The 24,734-nt window shown below is 40.2% G+C and overlaps 2 protein-coding genes across 2 annotated transcripts; both read left to right on the top strand.

Moving 5' to 3' along the window:
- The first annotated feature begins 2,636 nt into the window (after positions 1 to 2,636).
- LOC102443072 (protocadherin beta-15-like) lies at positions 2,637 to 6,480 on the top strand. The gene has a single exon (XM_014453811.2). It carries the CDS (start codon positions 2,762 to 2,764, stop codon positions 5,141 to 5,143), a length of 2,382 nt encoding a protein of 793 aa, XP_014309297.1. The 5' UTR covers positions 2,637 to 2,761; the 3' UTR covers positions 5,144 to 6,480.
- Positions 6,481 to 8,070: 1,590 nt separating this feature from the next.
- LOC102441702 (protocadherin beta-15) lies at positions 8,071 to 10,861 on the top strand. Its single transcript, XM_006086615.3, has one exon. The coding sequence runs from the start codon at positions 8,439 to 8,441 to the stop codon at positions 10,824 to 10,826; it is 2,388 nt and encodes a 795-aa protein (XP_006086677.1). The 5' UTR covers positions 8,071 to 8,438; the 3' UTR covers positions 10,827 to 10,861.
- The last annotated feature ends 13,873 nt before the right edge of the window (positions 10,862 to 24,734 follow it).

Below are 24,734 nucleotides of genomic sequence, written 5' to 3'. Positions count from 1 at the left end.
TTATATTGCTGATAGGTGGTGTATTAAAATAAATTCTAATCTTGTTCAGATTAAGGCAGATATTTAGCCATATCATTTATGGATTATATGGGTTGATTCATGTCTGAGAGCTCCCCAGTATGATCCAAGAGAGATAAACACTATTTAGATGTTTGTTCCATTTTCTTTACTTTTCCTGACTATTTTGATTGGTTCAGCAACAGGCTCCTGATTAAAGCAGAAATAGTCATATTCTCCAAGCCCTTAAATTGGCAATTAAGATGCAGGTCACCTATTTTTTCTTGATTGCTTGTAACTAGGAAATAAATGTTAAACATAGGCTGAGGTAGCCATGTTTAGCCCTGTTTGGGCTTGCAACATAGAATCACAGGTAAAGAGCAAGAAAAGAGGGGAGGAAGGAAGGGAAGGAAAGAGTAAAGGTGAGAATGAATAAGGAAGTGGAGGAAACAGAAACCTAAGAAACAGTAGAGACTAAGACAGCTATGCACTTGGTTCTAGACCTATCAGTTTCTCATTCCAGTGTCTCCAAGTTCCCAAAGTCTTGTTGTCTTTGAGTCCTACAATAAGACTCCAGTTTCCTAAGAATAAAACTTTTTTATTTAACACATGGGGGGATTACTGGAAACCAAAAGAGACAAGAAAGATACGTGCAGTTTTGAGTACTCAATTAGCCTATGTAACAGCAAACCTAGGTCCTTTGTTGCATGCTTCTAATATTAACTTAGCCAATGAATGGAATAACAACTGTACAAGCTTTGAGATAATTAATCTATACTAGAGAATTTTGTTATAAACCTTAATTTTATAAATAATTGGCAAAGTCTTTCAACAGAAGAAATGCTACAAAGGGTTTTATGGAATGTTTTTCTAACAAGTTTCCCTCCATTATTGTATGTGCCCCAGGACTAGTTTTTAAAAGTAACACTTAGATTGTTATTGTTTGAGTGTCTATACCTTTTCTCAGGATCATCAGACATGTGAACATAATTATTTTATCATTTAATGTAAAATCTTCAGAGTCTACAAATAATGTAGTTTCTAGATTATATGGGTTGATTCATGATTTTAAGAATAATACAGTATTTGATGGACACATACTCTATTATTAAAAAGGCTCATAAAAGTTTAAGTTTCCTGCCAAGTCTACAAGCTTAAATTTTTCTCCTTAGAAGAGAAAAATAAGGAGAATTTTTTTCTGAGAGATGACAGATGGGAATGAAAAACTAATTTTGATGCTTTTGCTCACTGACTTAGATACCAGCTTCTACTGGTTAATTTTTTTAATGCATGAATATTAAGGGCACATTTTCTTGCCTATTTAATTTCATAGTAGAGAGGTTGGATCCATGACCAAGATCTCTGAGGAAAATTCTTAGATATAACTGTAACCAGCATGTTCTCATATTTTGAAGGTTGATTTAATTAAATTTGTTTCACTACTAGAAGAAAACATTCTAAAATAGAATGATTTGTACCTCTATAGAATTGAACCAATATTCAACACAATGTTTACATGAGGCCCAAGCTGTTTTCTCAGTTATCCAGGTGACTGGAGTGCCAGACTATGTTATACTGTTGGTTATTTAAACAATATTAAAGTATTGTTTAAAATTTGGTGCAACTGGGGAGACTCCAGGTCCCTTACCCCAAGATATTTTTTCCATCCTTAGGAGTAAAAACTTTATTCTAGGGTGTCAGGATCTCCAGCTACCCTCAAGAGCTACGTGAGTTGCTTGCTAAAAGTAAATTGTGTTTCCTACTTGGGAATAAGTTTAAGCTGCTGTTTCAAATAAACCTAACTTATTTTCTTCTGCACTTTAGTTACTACTGTAACTTTAGCTCTTTAGTATATTTGTAATGTTGACTTCCCTACTTTTCAAGATCTCAGTGAATGTTAACTTCAACATGTATATATCTTAGTTTTAGTAACAGATGTAGATGCTTTTTACAAATAGTTTTAGATAATTAATAGTCAATACAACAGTGCTTACAGAGATACTGAGACAATATCTGTAGACAATATTTATAAATAAGTTATCCACAATCCCTTAAGCTATTTATTTAGTTTGCATAATAAACCAGTTCTAGCTGGTCTGTCACTTAAGTTTATACTCTTGAAGTATGTAAATGAATCTCTTCATCTACCTTGTTGGCAGTGTGTTAAGAGTTTGACTTCTTTAGGAATAGACTGATAACTACCCATCTTTTTCTACTCAATTATCCCAGAATACAGATAGTATAGTAGACTTTATATTGTAAGCTTCAGAACAACAAAGAAGGTATGTGTATTCCCACCACTTAGTATACTGCCTGACATATAATATGAAATCAATAAGGTTTGATGAATAAACAAATAAATACAGTTAGCTTTGTTCTTGCATCTTTTCCCAAAGTGGCTGGCACCATTTCCACATTCACAATCTCACAGGAAAATAGAAGTTACAATTTTATTTATAAACCACCCGATATATAATCCGTGGTGGTGGTTGTGTATGTGTGTGTGCATAGATCAAGTAGAAAGCTTTTTGTAGCTTTTCCAGCAAACTAGGTTTAAGTGCAACACATGGTGGCGCTGTAAGCTAAGGCTTCGAAAAAACAGACCTGAGGAGGGGAGGGTTCCGGTTCTGGTGGTCATTACACAGATCTAAGGAAGAGAGGAGGATCCTTAACGGAATTACCCTGCGGCAAGGATTGATTCCCGGGGCAGACTTCCTGCAGACCCAACAGGCAGCCGGCCCCAAAGACTTCTGGCGCTGAAAAAATGGAGGCTGAAGAGGAGCGCTTTCCTACACTAAGGCAAGTCCTGCTTCTCTTTGTTTTTCTGGCTCAGACTAGCGCAGAGCAGAAAGGTTATAGCGTCGCAGAAGAAACCGAGGGTGGTTCTTTTGTGGCCAATCTAGCAAAGGACATAGGGCTGGAGGTAAGGGAGCTGTCTGGGCGGAGGGCTCGTGTCATTTTTAACAACAACAGAGAACATTTTCAGCTGAACCTTCAGACTGGAGATTTACAAGTACATGAGAAACTGGATCGGGAAGAGCTGTGTGGTCCCACTGAGCCTTGTGTGCTGCAATTCCAGGTGTTACTGGAAGAGCCTTTGGAAGTCTATAGGTTTAAGCTTTTGGTCCGTGACATAAATGACAATTCACCTGTGTTCCCGAAAGCAGAAATGATTTTGAAAATCATGGAAAGTACTCTTCCAGGGACTGTGTTTCCCCTGAAAAATGCACAAGACTTGGATGTGGGCATCAATAATGTTCAAAACTATACCATCCACCCCAACTCCCACTTCCACGTTCTTACCAGAAATGGCAGTGAGGGCAGAAAGTACCCAGTGCTGGTTCTGGACAAAGCTCTAGATCGCGAGGAGCAGCCGGAGCTGAGGTTAACGCTCACGGCAGTAGATGGCGGAGCTCCTCCCAAATCTGGCACCGCCCTGGTCCTCATTGAGGTGTTGGATATCAATGACAACGCCCCAGAGTTTGTGCAGCCGCTCTATAGAGTGCAGATCCTGGAGAACAGTCCTCTGGGCTCCCTTGTTGTCACTGTTTCCGCGAGGGATTTAGACACGGGAATAAACGGGGAAGTGTCCTACTCATTCTTTTATGGCGATGAAGAGATTACTAGGACATTTGCACTTAATGAACGCACAGGTGAAATTACAATCATTAGGAAACTAGATTTTGAAAAAACTGTTTCATATGAGGTGGATATTAAGGCGTCTGATGGGGCAGGTCTTTCTGGAAAATGCACTGTCATAATACAGGTGGTGGATATAAACGACAACACCCCAGAACTGAAGGTGGTTTCACTTACAAGCTCCATTCCAGAAAATTCCCCGGAAATGACCATAGCTCTTTTCAGTGTTCAAGACCCAGACTCTGGGGAGAATGGAAGGATGGTGTGTTCCATCCAGGAAGATCTCCCTTTCACGCTGAAACATTCCGTTGAGAATTTCTACAAGCTGGTAACAGAAGGACCTCTAGACAGAGAGAACAAGGCCGAGTACAACATCACCATCACCGTCACGGACATGGGGACCCCCAGGCTGAAAACCCAGCACAACATCACCCTGCTGGTCTCCGACGTCAACGACAACGCCCCCGCCTTCACCCAAACCTCCTACACCCTGTTCCTCCGCGAGAACAACAGCCCCGCCCTGCACATCGGCAGCGTCAGCGCCACAGACAGAGACGCGGGCGCCAACGCCCAGCTCACCTACTCGCTGCTGCCGCCCCGCGACCCGCAGCTGCCCCTGGCCTCGCTCGTGTCCATCAACGCGGACAACGGCCACCTGTTCGCCCTGAGGGCGCTGGACTTCGAGGCGCTGCAGGCGTTCGAGTTCCGCGTGGGCGCCACGGACCGCGGGTCCCCCGCGCTGAGCAGCCAGGCGCTGGTGCGCGTGCAGGTGCTGGACGCCAACGACAACGCGCCCTTCGTGCTGTACCCGCTGCAGAACGGCTCCGCGCCCTGCACCGAGCTGGTGCCCAGGGCGGCCGAGCCGGGCTACCTGGTGAGCAAGGTGGTGGCGGTGGACGCAGACTCGGGCCAGAACGCCTGGCTGTCGTTCCAGCTGCTCAAGGCCACGGAGCCCGGGCTGTTCGGCGTGTGGGCGCACAATGGCGAGGTGCGCACGGCGCGGCTGCTGAGCGAGCGCGACGTGGCCAAGCACAGGCTGGTGGTGCTGGTCAAGGACAATGGCGAGCCCGCGCTGTCTGCCAGCGTCACGCTGCACGTGCTGCTAGTGGATGGCTTCTCGCAGCCCTACCTGCCGCTGCCGGAAGCGGCGGCCGACCAGGCGCAGGCCGACCCGCTGACCGTGTACCTGGTCATCGCGTTGGCGTCGGTGTCGTCGCTGTTCCTGTTCTCGGTGCTGGCGTTCATCGCGGTGCGGCTGTGCAGGCGGAGCAGGGCGGCCTGGGTGGGTGGCTGTTCGGTGCCTGAGGGCCACTTTCCGGGCCACCTGGTGGACGTCAGCGGTACTGGGACCCTGTCCCAGAGCTACCAGTATGAGGTGTGTCTGAATGGAGGCTCAGGAACCACCAGAGAGTTTAAGTTCCTAAAATCTGTTGCCTCCAACCATCCGGGGTCTGTGAATGGTGTGGAGGAAAACTCTAATTTTGTAAATGGTTTTGGATTCAATTAGGAATTTGTTAAATTTTCAGAGCATTCCAGGTGAAGATTAGCTCTTTTAAAATATATTATGTCTCCCTTACCAATTTTAGTACATACAGATTTTCTTTGATTTTATTTCCTAGTTAAGGAGATTAGAAACTTTAAGTATATACTCATGGTCTCTTTCTCTCTCTCTGTGTGTGTGTGTGTTAATTCTCACCCAAGGATTTTTTCCCATTGATTTTTTGTTTTTAGAGAGAGAGAGTGTGTGGAAAGAGGGCGAGAGACAGAGACAGAAACATTGATGTGAAAGAAAAACATTGTTCAGGCAGGGCATGGAATTGAAACCTTTAATTTGCAGGAGGAGGCTCTGTTCACAGAGCCAACCCGTCTATGGCTTGTTTACTCTCTTTTTATCATTTCTATTTGACTAAGACAAAGAACTTGCAAATGTACTTCATACTAAAAAGTATGAATATTTGTTCAATTTATCAACTCTTCATCAACCACAATTGATTTGAAGATAACCCCAGGACCATTTTCTGTTTGAATGTTGTCCAGAAACATTTTAAAAATTTTGATGTTGTGGTTTCTTAGGAGACAGGCATGATACAAATCTAATGAGTTATTAAGATATCTTCAGTTTAATATGTCTACCCATCTAAAATTTTTGAATGGAGAAGTGTCTGCAAAAATTGCATGTTTTTTTTCACAGTAGTATTAAATAGAAAAACAATGATTTCTCCCATACTGGATTTTCACCTCTTTAAATCAACCTTCAGTATATGATATATATGAGTATTATTTTTAAATTAAATTTATTGGGATGACATTGGTTAATAAGATTATATAGGTTTCAAATGTACATTTCTATGATGCATGAGCTGTATATTGCATTGTGTGCCCACCACCCAAAGTCAAATCATTTTCTGTCACCATAGTGAAAGAGTATTAGATTATTTCCAAATATTTAAATAATAGATCCTACCACATCTCTTTCTGGAAACTTCTCTTCAGTAGATGTCTACTGTTGCAGCCATGTTTATTTTAATGACCCCTCTCTTTTTGTGATTTCAGACAGTCAGACAAGACATTGCTTATCCAAGCTATGCCAATCTGATTCTCTCTCTGTTTAAAAAATTGCTTTGGAAACCAGATATAAAATAGTCTCTTTGTTAGGAACTTAATAAGAAAATGATATTATGCTAGCTAAATACATGGAAAGCACAGAAAATCAATCCACTTACAAGAAGGAAGGAGATGCCCAAAGAACAACCTAATTGTATATTTTCCATTTTCTCCCAAGTTTGCTTTCTCCTTTGGGTTTTTGGAAATAAATGGTCTTTTAATAAATTTCTCTCTAATTAAGATAGCTAGGTGTTTTTTTTTCACTTGTCAAAAGCATGTTTACATATTCTTATATGGATTAAAACTTACTATTAATCTGGAACATAAGTTGTGGTTGTCTCCCTGGCTGGGTTGCTCAGTTGGTTAGAGAGTCATCCTGATACACCAAAGTTGTGGGTTCAACCCCCCTCGGGGCACATACAAGAATCAACCAATGAATGCATAAATGAGTGGAACAACAAAATGATGCTTCTCTCTAAAATCAACCAGTGGTAGAGCATGGGCCTTTGAACCAAAGGATATCAGGGTTGGATACCTGGTCAAGGGCAGGTACCTGGGTTGCAGGTGGGAGGCAACCAATCCAGGAGTCTCTTTCACATTGATGTTTCTCTCTCTCTCTTCTCTTCCCCCCTTCCATTATCCTAAAAAAATCAATGGAAAAAATATTCTCAGGTGAGGATTTAAAAACATTGTAATTATATAAATTTAACAATAGTTGAGTCAAAAGATGGTGGAATATTAGTAATTTGTAAGGGACACACGCAAACTTTTGTTAGACTGCATATTTTTGAGAATTGATGGATATTTCCAAATTGTACACTTTATATAGAAATTCTTAGAAAATTCTATATAAGAAATATTTAATAGCATTAGTGTCATAATAGCATTAGTGTGAATTAACACTGACAATGTAAAATATGTTTTAAAGAAATGTATACCCTATTTGTAGAATCATTATAGCCTGGTTGTTTTGTTCTTTCTTTTTTATAATGTATCCTTTTGTTTAGGGTTGAGCAAGGGTATTTTGCTATTTAATGGAAAACATTTTAGATCATTCTGAATTATATTAAATTACTATTCAAAAGAGCATAGCTACTTGGGAGCATGGTTTCTCATATAATGAATTAAGATTACAGCAAAAAAAATATGGGCTTTTGCATTAGGAGGAGAATCCATCTGTCAAAATTTTTACATTGTGATTTCTTCATTGATATATTCAACAAATATTTATTGAGCATCTGCCATGTGCCTGGGACTAGCTGTTGAAGAATATCAAAATAAAAAGTTTTGGAACTCTAGGATGACACAGAAAAGAAATAAGTAAGCATGCTCTATCAGATGGTGATCAATGAAGCATGCTCAGAGCTAAAGAAGTGTTCTCATGTGCATTTTCCTGTAGTTTAAAGGTTAAAATATCATAACTCTGACCTCAAGTATAAAGAATATGTAAACTGCAATGAACTAGTAGCTTTTTTCTGTGATGTGATTAACCAATAAGAACCACAATTATGGCATATAGGCTGTCTAGAATCTGAAAGAAAATCTAGAGGAATTCATTCATTTTTGCTGAGAGAATTTTAAGGAATCATATAGCTTGACTCTTATTTTTACAAGATGACTGATCACTAATAAGTCTTCTTTCACCTCTCAGTTCTCCAGAACATCCCCCAAAAACTACAGGTTCTGGAAGATAAAAACCATGTCTGGGTTGTTTACTAATGTAGCTCAGAACCTAGTATATTATATCAATAATAGATCTTTGAATGAATAAATAATTTTAATTGCATGGTTTTCTGATTACATCATATCCCAAAAAACATTTCCAAAACTCCCAATAGATAACTGGTATTACTAGATAGATAAATGATTGGGATTACTAGATTACTATAGGTACATACAAATAGAGAATGCAATTGTAGCAAATTTTTTCGAAGACAACGCATGGTGGCGCTGCAGGCTAAGGCGAAGAAAAAGAAAAAGAAAAAAAAAGAGCCCAGGAAATTCAACTAATTCAACCTCAGATCGCTAGAGGAGGAGAAAAGCCTGTAACGGAGCTGAGGACCAGAGAGTGTTCAGAGAATGCTACTCAGCAACATTTCCGGACAGACTACCAACTGAGAGATCCATCCTATCGCAGTCCCATTGCTCCCTAAGGTAGAGCTGGGCTCGGTTCCTGGAAAGGTGTTTGTGAAATAAAGATGGAGGTCGGAGAGGAGCGCTTTCCTAAACAAAGGCAAGTCCTGGTTCTCTTTCTTTTGGTGGGAGTGGCTGTGGCAGGATGGGAATCCCGTCGCTATTCCGTGATGGAGGAAACAGAGAGCGGCTCCTTTGTGGCCAACTTGGCCAAGGACCTGGGGCTGGGAGCGGGAGAGCTAGCTGCGCGAGGAGCCCGGGTGGTCACTGAAGATAAGGAACCCCGATTGCAGCTTGATCTGCAGACCGGTGACTTGATATTAAATGAGAAACTGGACCGGGAGGAGATGTGTGGCTCCACTGAGCCATGTGTGATGCATTTCCAAGTGTTACTGAAAAAACCATTGGGAGTATTTCGAGCTGAGCTACTGGTGAGAGACATAAATGATCATTCTCCTGAGTTTTCTGAAAGAGAAATGACGCTGAGAATCCCAGAGACTAGCCCTCCTGGGACCGTGTTTCCTCTGAAAAAAGCCCAGGATTTGGACGTGGGCAACAACAACATCCAAAACTACAGCATCAGTCCCAGCTCCCATTTCCATGTTTCCACCCGCGACCTAGGAGATGGCAGGAAATACCCCGAGCTGGTGCTGGACAAGGAGCTGGATCGTGAGGAGCAGGCCCAGCTCAGATTAACCCTCACAGCCCTGGATGGCGGCTCTCCTCCCCTGTCTGGCACCACCCAGGTGCACATCTTGGTCTTGGATGTCAATGACAATGCCCCTGAGTTTGCACAGAGACTCTACCACGTGCAGGTCCCTGAGAACAGCCCTGTAGGTTCCCTAGTTGTCAAGGTTTCTGCTAGAGATTTAGACACTGGGACAAACGGAGAGATATCATACGCTCTTTCTTATAGTTCTCAGGAGATAAGCAAAACTTTTGAAGTAAACAGCCTTTCAGGAGAAGTTCGGCTAATCAAAAAACTAGATTTTGAGACAATATCCTCATATGAGCTGGATATAGATGCCTCTGATGGCGGGGGACTTTCAGGAAAATGTTCAGTCGCCATTGAGGTGGTGGATGTTAACGACAACTCCCCAGAACTAACTATTTCATCACTTACCAGCCCCATTCCCGAAAATTACCCCGAGACAGAAGTGGCCCTGTTTCAGATTCGAGACCGAGACTCGGGGGACAACGGAAGGATGACTTGCTCCATCCAGGATGATCTCCCCTTCCTCCTGAAACCAACTGAAGAGAATTTCTACACCCTGGTAACGAATGGGGCCCTGGACAGGGAGACCAGAGCCCAGTATAATGTCACTATTACAGTTTCCGACTTGGGGACCCCCAGGCTGAAAACCCAGCACAACATCACCCTGCTGGTCTCCGACGTCAACGACAACGCCCCCGCCTTCACCCAAACCTCCTACACCCTGTTCCTCCGCGAGAACAACAGCCCCGCCCTGCACATCGGCAGCGTCAGCGCCACAGACAGAGACGCGGGCGCCAACGCCCAGCTCACCTACTCGCTGCTGCCGCCCCACGACCCGCAGCTGCCCCTGGCCTCGCTGGTGTCCATCAACGCGGACAACGGCCACCTGTTCGCCCTGAGGGCGCTGGACTTCGAGGCCCTGCAGGCGTTCGAGTTCCGCGTGGGCGCCACGGACCGCGGGTCCCCCGCGCTGAGCAGCCAGGCGCTGGTGCGCGTGCAGGTGCTGGACGCCAACGACAACGCGCCCTTCGTGCTGTACCCGCTGCAGAACGGCTCTGCGCCCTGCACCGAGCTGGTGCCCAGGGCGGCCGAGCCGGGCTACCTGGTGAGCAAGGTGGTGGCGGTGGACGCAGACTCGGGCCAGAACGCCTGGCTGTCATTCCAGCTGCTCAAGGCCACGGAGCCCGGGCTGTTCGGCGTGTGGGCGCACAATGGCGAGGTGCGCACGGCGCGGCTGCTGAGCGAGCGCGACGCGGCCAAGCACAGGCTGGTGGTGCTGGTCAAGGACAATGGCGAGCCCGCGCTGTCTGCCAGCGTCACGCTGCACGTGCTGCTGGTGGATGGCTTCTCGCAGCCCTACCTGCCGCTGCCCGAAGCGGCGGCCGACCAGGCGCAGGCCGACCCGCTGACCGTGTACCTGGTCATCGCGTTGGCGTCGGTGTCGTCGCTGTTCCTGTTCTCGGTGCTGGCGTTCATCGCGGTGCGGCTGTGCAGGCGGAGCAGGGCCGCCTGGGTGGGTGGCTGTTCGGTGCCTGAGGGCCACTTTCCGGGCCACCTGGTGGACGTCAGCGGCACAGGAACCCTGTCCCAGAGCTACCAGTATGAGGTGTGTCTGACGGGAGACTCTGGGAGTAATGAGTTCAAATTCTTGAAGCCTGTCTTCCCCAATATTCTAGGCCAGGACATTGGGAGGAAGGCAGAGGGAAATCCAACATTCCATGATAGTTTAGGTATCTGAAACTTTCCACTTGCACCATTAGTTGTTGTCTCCTTTATCTTTCCTTCATTTTTTTAATGCAGTAATAGCCTGTAGTTCTACTTGTTTTTCTTTTTCTGTACTATCTTCCTTAGCAGTTATTCTTTGTTTTGTTGTCCTGTAATTATTTTTTCAATTACTATATTATTAGTTAAAAAATACCAGGAAATTTCGTATTTCTGACTAAAAATTTTAGTACTGATTTCTTAAGGTTAATATGAAAGTTAACCTCTTAAAATAAATGTAATTTTAAATTTAAAAGTATTCATGACACTACATAAGGATTTGATTCCTTTCTACCTACTTCATTTTTAAATTGTCAGAGGTTTTATTTAGTTTTTATTATTTACACAGCTATGAGTTTTTTATAACCCATTTTGGGTAGAATCAATTTGTGTTCACCTATATCCAGTTTCTTTCAAACTCTGTATTTTTTGTTTTTATTAATAGGCAACATGTATAATTTCATGCTGTTTATATCAAAATCACAATTGTAATTATTAGACTTTCTAAAATACATGTTACCGCATGAAAATATATCTTTCTCATCTAATGTTGAGAAAAATCATGGGTTTTTTTTTCTTATATTTAACTGAAGTTATGATCCTGATAAGAGTCCTGCACAGTTTTACTGGATACCCAGATTGGCTGTGTTTAACTTGTTCCTATAAACTCTGAAGATCAATAGACGCTAGGACCAAGTAATACATTGCTCGAAATTGTCTCTTGCTATTGCAAGGAATTCTCAAGTGAGCTCCAAATACTGGGCCTAGAGGAATTTGGAAAAATAAATTGTAGAATTAATTGTAGAATTAATATTAAAGAAAACTTTTTAAAGGATATGTTAATGAAGGTGATGAATGGTTTGAAGAAATAATCAGTTCTATTTTCAGGAGCCTCTTAACTTTGCAGATACTATGGGACAGTGTGGTAGGCAGAATAATGCCCTCCTTAAGACATCTGCATCCTATTCCCTGGAACCTGTGACTATGTTATGTTATATTGCAAAGGGGGCTTACAGTTCAGATGGGATTAAGGTTGCTAATCAACTAACCTTGTAATCGGGAGAATATCCTAAATGGTCTGGGTGGGCCTGACTCAATCAGCTGAAAGGCCTTCAAGCAGAGCTGAGTGTTCCCTGAGATGAAGAAGAAATTATGACTTTGGGCAGCAGCCTCCGCTGGTGTCCAGAGTTGCAGCCTGCCCTTTTGGATTTTTGACTTGCCTAGCCAGCCCCTCTGATTTTTGATTTGCCTAGCCAGCTCCCACAATTGAATCAATCACTTCCTTGCAATACATCTCTTTATATCTCCTGCTGGTTCTGTTTTTCTGGTTGAACCCTGACTGATACAGAGTTGGAAGTGAAGTGCTGCTGTAACAAATAACTAATAATGTAGAAGTCGCTTTGGAATTGGGCATTAGGCTGAGGCTGGAAGAATTTTAAAGAGCATGATTTTTTAAAGCTTAGATTGTTTTGGACAGAGTGTTAGTTGAAACATGGATAATCACTCCGATAGCAAAGACACAGAAGAAAGTGAGGAGCATGGTGGAGAAAACATATATTGCCTTCCAGAATACCTAAATCATGGTAAAGAGACTATTGGTAGAAATTTGGATTAGGAAAATGATATTGGGAACCAGAGGAAAGGAAATGAGAAAAATGTTATTGGAAACTGGAGGGAAGGAAATCCTTGTTATGTACTGGCAGAAAACTTAGCTGAATCGTGTGTCCTGCAGTGGAAATGTGGAGAGAAGGACTGGTAAACAATGAACTTGATATTTAGCTGAGAAGATTTCCAGGCTAGGGTGGAAGCTGCAGCCTGTTTTCTTCTTGCGGCTTTTAGTAAAATGTGAGAGGAATGAGATAGATTGAAGGAAGGTCTGTTAAGCAAAAAGAAACCAGAATTTAATGATTTGCAGCCTATTCAAATGGTAAAAAATGTTATAATTAGGAGATTCATTATCAGGAAAGCATGTTCTGGAGAGAAAATCAAGGAGGCTGTGTGGCAAAGGGGAATCAATTGCCAATGAGATTAAGGTTGTGATAATCAGCTGGCCTTTAAATTGGGAGATTGTCCTAAATTATCCAGGTGGTTCCAGTGTAATCACAAGAGCCCTTAATAAGAAATGGAAGTAGGAAGCAGAAAGAGAGTCGGTATCAGAGTGATATTATGTGCAAAAGACTGAACCAGCCATTACTGACTTTGAAGATGGAAGGGAGCCACAAGTGGGAGAGTGCAGAAGCTAGAAAAGGTAAGGAAAGTATTTTTACTTAGAGCCTTCAGAAAGGAATGCAGCCCTAACTTAACTTTAGCCCAGTTTAACTGTTGAGCTCTAGAACTGTAAGATAATATATTTATGTTTTTAAGCACTAAGTTTGTGGTAATTTGTTACAGCAGCAATAGTAAATGAATACATGTGTCTACTAGAAAATCCATTTCCAAGACCGTTTTTTCTTTCCTTTCTGGGTCAAAATATTCATGTTCCCATAATCCCTTGCAGGTAGGTGTATCATATAACTCAGTTATTGCTGTCAATTTAAAAGTATCATTGAGGGATTGGTCTTAAGGGAGGAAATATTTTTGAAAAGGCTAGTCTCAGGTGGCATGTTCCTTGGGTCTTTACCCATTTCCTTTTCTTTCTTTCTATTTTTTTTTAATTAATCCTCACCTGAGGATATTTTTCCATTGATTTTTTTTTAGGGATAGTGGAAGAGAGAGGGAAAGACAGAGAGAAACATCGATGTGAGAAAAACAGACTGGTTGCCCCCTGCATGAGCTCTGACCAGGGCCCAGGCCGGGGAGGAGCCTGCAACCAAGGTACCAACTAAGGTACATGCCCTTGACCAGAATCGAACCTGGGTCCCTTTAGTCTGCAGGCCAACGCTTTATCCACTGAGCCAAACCAGCTAGGGCTCATTTTCTTTTTTCTTAACCAGCATGGGTATTGAGGAGGAAGCCTTGAGTTGAAGCAATCAACTTGCAACCATAAGATAAGTGCCATAAAACAAAGGTTTATATACTAAACCTTTAGCATATAAGTATAATAAGATAGAAAGCCCCCGAATTTTCATAGCATTGTTAAACTGCTGCAACAACTCAGCACTACCTTCTCACAGCCTGCATATGAATAAAACCCTATGTGATTAAGCAACTGTAATTGGGATTTCTGTTGAATACAGAGAGATGCATTCCAAATTGGCACATCTCTCTTCCTCATGAGTCAGGTTGATTTACACAGTTGTCTGACTATGTCTCAGGTTGTCTATTTAAGATGTTTGAGATGCTTGTCAGAAAAGCAGTTTTGTTTTCCTTTAAGTGTTATCCAAGGACAGTACTCTGAGCTACTGTGGCTGAGTTCATATCTTCATGCAATTTGGCTAATACAAACATACACAGATAATTGAACTTTCAAAGAAATATTCCTGGATGGTAGCAACCCAAACCATTAAGTTTTAGGGAGAATAGGACAAGAAGGCAAGCTGATAAATGCCAATTATGTGCTTAAACCTGAATTAGTGGTATCCTTACAACATGACTACAATGTTTATACAGCAATCCAGAACAATGGTTTCTTTCTCAGACAGGAAAATAGCAGGGCCAAAACATTTTTACTTAGTAAAATAAATGGACTAATATGAGTCTTGAAAATTATCATATGCATATCAGCAATCTATGTGTTTTGGTAGAACATGCCTTGTGGGAGGATCAGAATTTCCTAACTGCCTTTTCATAATAAATAGGTGCATGTTTTGAAACAGGCCCAGAGACCACAATGTGTCAGTATCTACTACTCCTTTCCTGTCTTTACAAATACTTTATTGGTAAAGTGTAGAATGAAAGATATCTCCGAAGGATTAATATTTGTTCTTCAGGGATTGATCTGAATACCTTGAAAAGAGATTACTTGAAGTTTATCAGCGTAATCATGAAACATCAATAGGAATCTATCACTACACATGAATGGTAATACCTCAAACAATTTTTGAACTTCACAGCTGCACCCAGAGTGTTTGTCTATGTGTGTGTTTGTGTACATGTGTGCATTTGAGCATGTGTGTGTCTAGGGGAGTAGCTTTAGTAGATGGTGGAGATGCACTGCATCTGCAGATATATATAATAGAGTAACATTACTTTTCCATTTCTTTCCATATTGTAAACATGTTCCTTTAATGCATAAATGTATGTAATAAAATATGCATTAGTAACATATTCTAGAAGAGATCATTTTTGCAAACTACAGGATTTTTCTTCTTGTAAATGTAACAATGCAGCATTATTTGAACTAGAAGTTTGGTAGCCCTCTTGACCTTGAAGGAGCAGCCCAGAAGAGAGAAGTGTAACATATACGGCCTTTTATCTCCCAATGAGATCAGGAAACAATAAAGTTGACATCAGGATGTGACATGGCAGGAATTAGGGTGAGGCCAACTTGTGTAGGATCAGATCATGTCTTTAATCAAACATTGAAATTCTGTTCATAATGGATTTTTTCATTAAGTTTGATTTTTTAGACTAGGGTCTGTCTTTACTACCAAGTTTCTGAGTGACCCATTAATTTTTCTTCTGAGGCATTTGTCTTGCTCTAGTCCTGGTCCTGTTGGTTGTTTCCAACTTTCAAATTCAAATGAGCATCACAGCACTAGTGATGGTGGTTACAACTGGAATCTGAGAGTAAAATATGAATCAAGTTCCTCTCCATTGTGAATATGGGATAACAGCAGCAACAGTGGAAGAATACAAAGATATCCAAGCAGATCTGATGAACTGGAGTCCTGCAGACTGGAAATGGAAGAGCACCTGCATGATTGTGATTGGCCAGGCAAATTGTTTATGTATTTTTCTTCCAGGTGGCATGCATCAGTGTGAAAAATATTATATATTAGGTAAACTTGATTTGCTACTACATTGTTAAGAATTTTTGCATGTGTGTTTGTGAATGATATATAATTTTTCATATTATGCCATTGTCAGGTTTTAGTTTCAGGTTTATACAGGTTTCATAAAATGAGTTGGCAATTGTTTCCTCCTTTTTCTCTTTGATGAAAGAGTTTGTATAAGATATTTCTTCTTTATCTACATGATAGAATTTATCACAGAAGCCACCTATGACTAACACTTTTTTGTAGGAAGATTTTGAATTGTAAACTTAATGACTAAGGTATGCTACAATTCCAATTTTCTCTTATGTAGCTGGTGGCTTGTGTTTTTTAAGTTATTTGCACATTTTATCTATGGTGTTAAAGTTATTGGCCTAAAGTTATTGATAATATTCCTTTATCATCTTTTCTATATATTTATATTATGTCCCTCTTTCATTCCAGATATTGGTCAAATATGTTCGCTCCTTTTGTCTTTATCAAATATTGCCATGAGTATATCAATCTTATTAATCTTTTTTAAAAACCAACCCTTGTCTTTGTTATTTTCCTATTGACTTCTGTTCTGTTTCCTTTATTTCCACTCTTATATTTTTATTTCTTTACTTATACCAAGTTTGGTTTTAGTTTTCTCTTCTTTTTGCAGCTTCTCTGAAAGTTTAGATCATTGACTCTGGGCCGTTCTTTTCTAATATAGATTAAATATATGAAAATATAAATTAAAGCTATACACTTTTCCCCCTATGGATTACTTAAGCTGCATTTCATGAATTTTGGTATTGTGGTTTTATTACCATTCAGTTTGAGTTTATCTGTAATTTTTCTGTTGACTTCTTCTTTAACCCATTGGTTAACTAGAAGTATGTTATTTAACTTCCAAATATCCAGGGATATCATTTTTAACATATAAAATAATTGTTTTGGTCTGAGAACATAGTCCATATGATTTAAGTCCTTTGCAATTATTGAGTTCTGATGTGTTGTTATCTAACATACGGGTTACCTTGGTGAGTTTCCTTGTGTAATTGAAATAAATGTGTGTAATATTCTATAAATTTCAAACTGAGTTGCTTGATAACGTTGTTTAAATCCTTTTTATGCTTGCCATTTTCCTACATGTTTTATCAACTACTAAAAGAAAAATGTTAAATTTTTCAACTCTGATTGTGATTTTCTGTACTTCTCCTTTCATTTCTAGCATTTTTTAAAACCTCATGTATTTTGAAGTTCTGTTATTTGACATGCACATAGATAGGATTAGTTTATCTTCTTGATGAATTGACACTAATTATTATGAAACACCCCTTTTGGTCTCTAATAATTCTTTCAAACAGATATTAATATTCAGCCCATATTTCTTACACTTAGAGTTTATGACATATCATTTTTTTATCTTCTCTTTATATTTTAAGTGCATCTTTTGTAAGCTATATAGAGTTGAATGTTGATTTTTTTTAAATCCAGCCTTATAATTTCTGCCTTTTAATTGGAGAATTCATGTATATTTAATATAATTATATAATTGTGTCTATTGCATTTTTTTAATATATTTTATTGATTCTCCACAGAGAGCGAATGAGAGAGAGACAGAGAGCCAGAAACATTGATGAGAGAGAAACATCGATCAGCTGCCTCCTGCACATCCCCTACTGGGGATGTGCCCGCAACCCAGGTACATGCCCCCAACCGGAATCAAACCTGGGACCCCTCAGTCCACAGGCCGACGCTCTATCCACTGAGCCAAACCGGCTTCGGCTGTCTATTGCATTTTTATTCATTCCTTTGTTTCACATTTTCTTTTTTCTTTTGACTTATTTGTGTATTTTTTGGTATTTCATTTTATTTCCTAAAGGGACTTTTACTTATAACCTTTTGGGGGGTATTCCCTCTAAGGATAAGAATATATAGCCTTTACTTATCACAATATACCTTAAATTAGTATTATGCTACTTCACCTGCAATGTAAAAAAAACCCATACTACAATTACCTATTATGTAATCCTCATCCTTTTTGCCATGGTACAAAAAATTAGTGTAAGACACAGGAGAAATTTAAGAAATCACATGGTGGAGAAGTCATATGGTGGTGACTATAATCAAATTGGAATATATTTCAGAAAGACTTTAATATCTACTGTCTATAAGATATTCCATATGAGAGAGAGATAATGAGGGTAAGCAGTATGGAAAAGCCTTCAGCCAGATTCCAAATTTAATTGTGCACTAGAGAACTCATACTGAAGAGAACGTCTATAAATTCATTGGATGCAAGAAAGCCTTCATTAATTATTAATTTATTAAGACACATATGGGACAAGACAATGGACACAAACCATATCAATGTAAGGAATGTAGAGAACCCTTCAGCTGTTCTTTGTATCTTAGGACTCATGTAATAATTCACTTTGGAGAAAAATATTATGGATATACAAAATGTAGTATCTTCATTCTTTATGCATTCTTCATCTATTGCTTTACATGTAAGAACTCATGGGAGAGAGAATACTTATATTAATATAATGTGAAAAATATGCAGAAGCCTTCCATTTGCTTTCATCCCTCAGAAAATGCAAAAATTCTCACTGGAGGGAAATTCTATGGATAAAAAAAGTGTATGAGAATCAATTGGCCCTCATTATTTAGGGCACATGTGAGAACTAATGTTGAAAACATACCCCACAGATGTAAAATAATGTGAGAAAGCCTTTATTTCTTTTACATCTCTTATTGTACATCTAAGAACTCACATAGAAGAGCAGCCTTATAGAAGGAATGTGGGAAAACCTTCATTTATTTCTCAAAGCTTACTCTACAAGTGAAAAAACATACCAGAAAGGAGCTCTATGCATGTAAGGAGTATGGGAAAGTCTACATTTCTCCTTCTTCTTTAATAACTACATGTGTACAAACACTTGAGAGAGGTTCTATAATTGTAAAACATTGTGATAAATATTTCTTTTATTTTTCAGGTTTCACTGTATATGTGATAATGCACATTGGAGAGAAACACTGTGAATATATGAAATGTCTTCAGTTATTCACCATCCCTTAGGAAACATATGATAACTCACACTAGAAAGAAATTTCATTAATATTTGGAGTGTAGGAAAATCTTAACTCATATTTAGTTTTTTTTCAAAGCCATGTGAAAATTCACATTGGAGAGAAACCATGTAAGTGTAAGAAATGTGGGAAAGCCCTAGCTGGTTTGGCTCAGCGGATAGAGTGTCGGTCTGCAGACTAAAGGGCTCCAGGTTCAATTCCGATCAAAGGCACATGCCCGTGTTGTGGGCTCGATCCCCATTAGGGGACATGCAGGAGGCAGCCGATTAATGATTCACTCTCATCATTGATGTTTCTCTCTCTCTCATTCCCTCTCCTTTCCTCTCTGAAATCAATAAAAATATACTCCAGAGTATTAAAAAAAGAAAAATGAAAGTATAATTCCTAACACTTGAGTGCACATGTGAGAACACATACTGAAAAGAAACCACATAAATCTCAAGAATGTGGGAAAACCTTAGTCAGAAAATGAGAACTCATACTGAGAGACAGAAATGTAAAAAATGTGGAATTTCTTTTTTGTTTTCTTCTTATACTTCAAAGAAATGTGAAAACTCATATTGGAGAGAAACTTAATGAATGTAATCAACGTGGCGATGCCTTCAGGTGCATCTCTTCCTTTATCATACATGAAGAAATTTATGCTGGAGAAGAAATCTTTAAAATGCTGTAAATATGGAATTGCTTTATCAGTGTCTTACCTTTGAAGTGATCCCTCGCTCATAATTTATAATTTCCATTTTCTAATATAAACCTCTGCAGTGATAACTATTGCTCTGAGTACCCTTTCACCTATAGCACACAATTTTTGATATGTGATATTTTCATTGTGGTTCACTTATATATATTGTCTCATTTCCATTGTGAAGTTTCCTTGGACTGAAGTAAAGTATATTTTTAATATGCAAGTAAGTGTATTTAACTTAGTTTTGTTATTTTTTCTAATTAATTTCCAGTACATACAATGTGTGTAGTCATTGACTTTGGTACTTGTTGGAATTTTCTTTCTGGCATACTGTGGCAGAACCTGGGATTTGCCTACTTGATAGCTATTCTGCCTTTCTTCCTTACTAAAAAGAGCTTAGAAATTTTCAGGTTATTGATCTTTACTGTTGGGAGATGTATCTTCTGTATTTTTGTAGCTAGTATAGTCTACAACTAATTGTCTTGGTGAATAAGAAGTTTATATATGCCCAGCCAGTGTGGCTCAGTGGTTGAGTGTTGACACATGCGCCAAGAGTTTGCTGTTTGATTCCTGGTCAAGGCACATGCCCAGGTTGTGGGCTCAATCCCCAGTGGGGAGCATGCTGGAGGCAGCCAATTGATGTTGATGTTTCTCCCATTGATGTTTCTATCTCTCCCTCTCACTTCCTCTCTCTCTAAAATCTAAAATCAATAACAAATGTATTTTTAAAAAGAAATTGACATAAATAAAAATGTGCAAAGTTATCAAAAAAGAATGTTTTCATCAGAAGGTAATGTATCCTTTTGTACTTTGCTCCTTCTTCAATTTGAACACAATACTGCAAGCTGAAAAAAGAGATCTTGCAGCCATGAGGATGAAAGCTAAAGATACTGATGAATGTGTTGCCCTGTGTTACATGAAGCTTAGACCTACATTTTCCAGAATTATCTTTACTTTAAGGTTATAAAATAGAATTGGACAAAAGAGGAACCTGCATGAGATTTGGAATGCAGAAATTAAGAATCCGTACTCTCACAATATATGGAGGTAGCAGATTGACAAAAAGATCCAGAGCTGTTTATAAATTCCAAACATTAGCCCTGAGACAATCACCAAGCATTTCACTTCCCCTCAGAAATGGCAGCTTCCACAAACATCTTCATGAGCTCACTCTTTATGGTCCCACCTTGGTGGCTAGACATGCATAGCTGTTTGAATTTCAAACTCAAACCTGCCCATTCATACTGCTGTTTTAGGATAAAATGACTAGAGACTTTCTCCAATCCTCTGATGCCCTCTCCCCCACATATGTGAAAGGTCTAATTTCTATAGTTAACACGCAGTTCCAATAATACTTCTAGCAACTGTTTTTCTAAATTATATAATGTTATATCCTAAACAACTTAACAAATGAGAAACTTTGTCCCCATTGCATTGTTGAGTGCTACTGCTGAATCCTTCCTACATTGCCTCCATTTCGTAGGTACTAATCCCAAAGAACTCACTAGCAAACACCTTACACTCTATCTCAGAGTCTGCTTCCTAGAGATCCCAACTTGGTAACGTAGCTTCTCGTTTGCCATTGGACTATGGTAGAGACTGAACCCCTGACTGTGGGACACTAAACAAACATGTGATATGAGGTGCCTTTAATTTACTAGATGTTACCGAACCCATCAAACCCTAAAACAGGTTTAATGAATAGTAACACTCCATCTTCAAGTAGAAGTAGTAATATATGATCATACATGTGCAAGTCTGAAGAGCATAAGTATATTTCCTGAGTGGATGGTTTACACTGACAATGTACTCACTGCTCCTAAATTACCTCCTCTCTTTCAATCTGTGGTCTCGTTGGGAGTTCCCTGTGATTAGATTACTGATAACGTGCGGTTCTGATAAAGAGGGAAAATTTGGGCCTAATTTAGAAATATTTCCACACAGAAGTCTGGCACAAGCCATAAGGAGACTGCTAGAATATCACATCCTACAGGACTGACTTGGAGGGGAACTCTTCCCGATAAGAAAGAACTTCAAGTGGTACATCTGACTGTTCACTTTTCCTGGAAAGAAAGATGGCCAAAGGTATGGATTTGCATTTGTATTCATTTTATAGGGATGCCATGACAAAGCACCATAACTGGGTGGCTCAAATAATAGAAAGTTATCTTGTCACAGTTCTGAAGGCTAGACATCTGATATCAAGGTGCTAACAGGGTTGGTTCCTGGTGGAGATTGGGAGAATCTGTTCCAGGCCTCTTTCCTTGGCTTGTAGGTGGCTATGTTCTCCCTGTGTCTCTTCACATAGTCTTCCCTTATGTGTGTCTGTCTCTGTGTCTAAATTTCCCCTTTCCATAAGGATATAAGCCACATTGGATTAGGGTCCATCCAAATGATCTCATCTTAACTTTGTTACCTCTGGTAAGACCCTCTCTTCAAATAAGGTTACATTCTGAGGAACTGGGGTTAGGATGCCAATGTAGCTTTTTCAGGGAGGACACAATTCATCCTATAACAACATTTATTCATGAGCAGTAGCTAATGGTTTGGCCCGTATGTCATGGAATAAAAAAAATAATAAGATTGGAGGGTTGATAACAAGAAAGTTTGAGTATCATCTCTTGGTCTGAGCCTCTTTGGAGATGTTAATATAATATTGGATTTCCCTTATTACATAACCCATTCATTCCTTTACCCATAGCTATTATTTTTGATTCTCTCCATTTAATCCCAAACGTTTCCAACTTTGGAAAGGACATTAGGTTCAACCCTATGCTGGTCTAGACTGAAGGCAGCAATACGAGTCTAGCAAGTGCCTGCCTCCCAGTCCACTCCTGTTCCACGAGTACAGAACTAATGGACTACCTTTGACACCATGCAATATGCTGTATTTTTAATCCCAATTTTGTCAGATGGGGTGGAGGCACATCCTACCCAGTAAGGCCCTTAACAATTCTAACAAAAAAGTTAAAAACATCAGTACAGTTTATGCTTAGGAATCATCCATGCTTTCAGCCCTTATAGTTGCAGCCCTGGTCCTATGTCCACTGAATCAGAGGGAGAAAAAAAGTTGAGAGGCAGTGGATAAAAAGTACACTAGCATCTTTCCCAAACCCCTTCCCCCAATCCACCAGAAACATAGACAAATCTATCCAGTGGGAAAACTCTTTTAGCCCCACTCATGTTCATGTTGAATGTGGACACACATTCTTGAAGGTATGTAAGCCAACCCTTTGTGTTTTTATTTTCTACTGTTTTTGACAACCAATGTTTTAATTGCCCAGTCCAATTATCTATCGAACTATTAGCTGAGGAGGATATCTGTCTGCCCATTATGGACATTATATGAGGGCCATAAAGTAAGTTTCTAGGACTGTCAGTCAGCCATCCAAACCAATGCTTTATCATCTGTTCTGGTTTTCCTTATACTGTGAGCATCTGCATCTACCACCAGGTAACCTAAGGTCAGTCCAGAATTAGTGTCTATTCTGTTGGAACCCATTTGTAGTCCTTCAGGTATACCAACATCAGCCTGACTTGCCAGCTGTGTTCAGGGACTTCAGACCAGGAAATACTCCAAATGGTCATCTGCAGTCTCTGTCTCTTTTGTTGGCAGACAGAACAGTTCTCACTGGCATTTTGTGCCTCAGAGGGTGCACAAGGAATATGTCTAGATTCAGCCCATCTCTGCATTGATGCAGACCCCCATTGTCCACTTATTTCATGGGCCCAGGTGGCCACCTCAAGTGAGCACATGGAAATACATCTGCTTGTTGACTCCAATTACCTTCCAAACCTGCAAGGGAGTTATTCTAATGGGCACCGACATGTCCTACTTTAATGCACACTTAAATTTCCAAAGGGCTGTGCCTCATTTGGACATCCCTCTAATAGGCCAGATTTCCATTGCCCTCCGGTATGATCATATGGCCAGCAAAAAGCCAAACATAAAGGCTTTTACCACTGTTCAATTATTCCAAAACTGCTAGGAAAACAGCATGCAATTCAACCCACCAAGCTGATTTGTTTTTACCTCCTTCCATCTGAATGGCAGCCTTTCAAACAGGATCCTTGGAACTATCACCCACAAACAAAGTAGCTTTTTGTCAGTCAGTGGGGGCTCTATACAGGGCACTGCCAATGTGACAATAGATGCCAGAAACTCCCCATGCAGTACCAAAGTAAGTCTTAGGGGGAAAAAGACCTCCCCAGGCAGCATGAACCTGTATAAACCACTTCCATTTTATTATGGCACTCTTCTGGGCACTGACATCCCCATTAGAGCATTTCTCCAACATCACCCTAGACGTTATGGGTATTTCAGGTTTTAAGCTTATCTTCTCATAACAAGGCAACAACACATTCACTATCTTGCTCCAGAGCTATGTTAAATTTTGGCTTTCTTTTGTAACATATTCTATAAAGACCTTAACACTGAACATTCTGCAGAACATAATGCTAGACCACAATATTGGTAACATCATGAAAATTGGACCCAGTGAACAGTATATGACTAGGACCTTGGATGGCCTACATGCATGTCAAAGTGTAAGAGATTAGACCTAAGAAGGTTCATGGGTCTGCCACATCAGTGATGATTCCAGGGGTCTGAGGTTAAATACAAATTATCTTTTGCATTTCTTGCCACTAAGAAAGAGGCACTGTCTTTAGGGACCTCTTTGGATTTTAAAAGCAGCATGTACCATATTTGGAATGCAAAATGCTGCCAGGTTTGAGCAGGGCCTGGAGTAAGAGTAAGATAGGCAGAAGGTTCAGGCTTCAAAACTAGCCAATCTGACATGATCCAGCCAATCTAATGTTGCCTGCAATGCCCATAGCAGGTGAGGATGCTGTATGGAGTTTCTGGCAAGCCACAATAGGAGAATTACAGTGCAAATCTTACAGTGCAGACCCACGCCTTCCAAAACAGATAACTTCTCTGTGTTTATGAACAGATCCTATCATGCTCCTGAGCCCTAGTAGAGACTGAGTGGCCTACTCTGGGACACCAAATTATCATGCCATCATAATTTCTGTTATGTAAGGTTAGAGAAATCCTTATGTAACAGATATAATGAATTCAGAATTGTCTCCAAGGAGGTTCAGAAGGAATTTAATGAACAAGTGATCTGAACTCTCATTTCACCTACTTCTATTGCACCAAAGTCTCTCCCAATTCAAACCTACCACTTCACAGGAAGATTCTCTATGACCAATTGCAGAGGAGAAAAGATTTGACCCAAATTCACCGATGGTTGGTCAA

This window comes from Myotis lucifugus, unplaced genomic scaffold (genome assembly GCF_000147115.1).
Source record: "Myotis lucifugus unplaced genomic scaffold, Myoluc2.0 scaffold_28, whole genome shotgun sequence".
Taxonomy (NCBI): domain Eukaryota; kingdom Metazoa; phylum Chordata; class Mammalia; order Chiroptera; family Vespertilionidae; genus Myotis; species Myotis lucifugus.
Note: the sequence above shows the minus strand (reverse complement) of the source record. Positions and strands in the feature narration are given on the sequence as shown.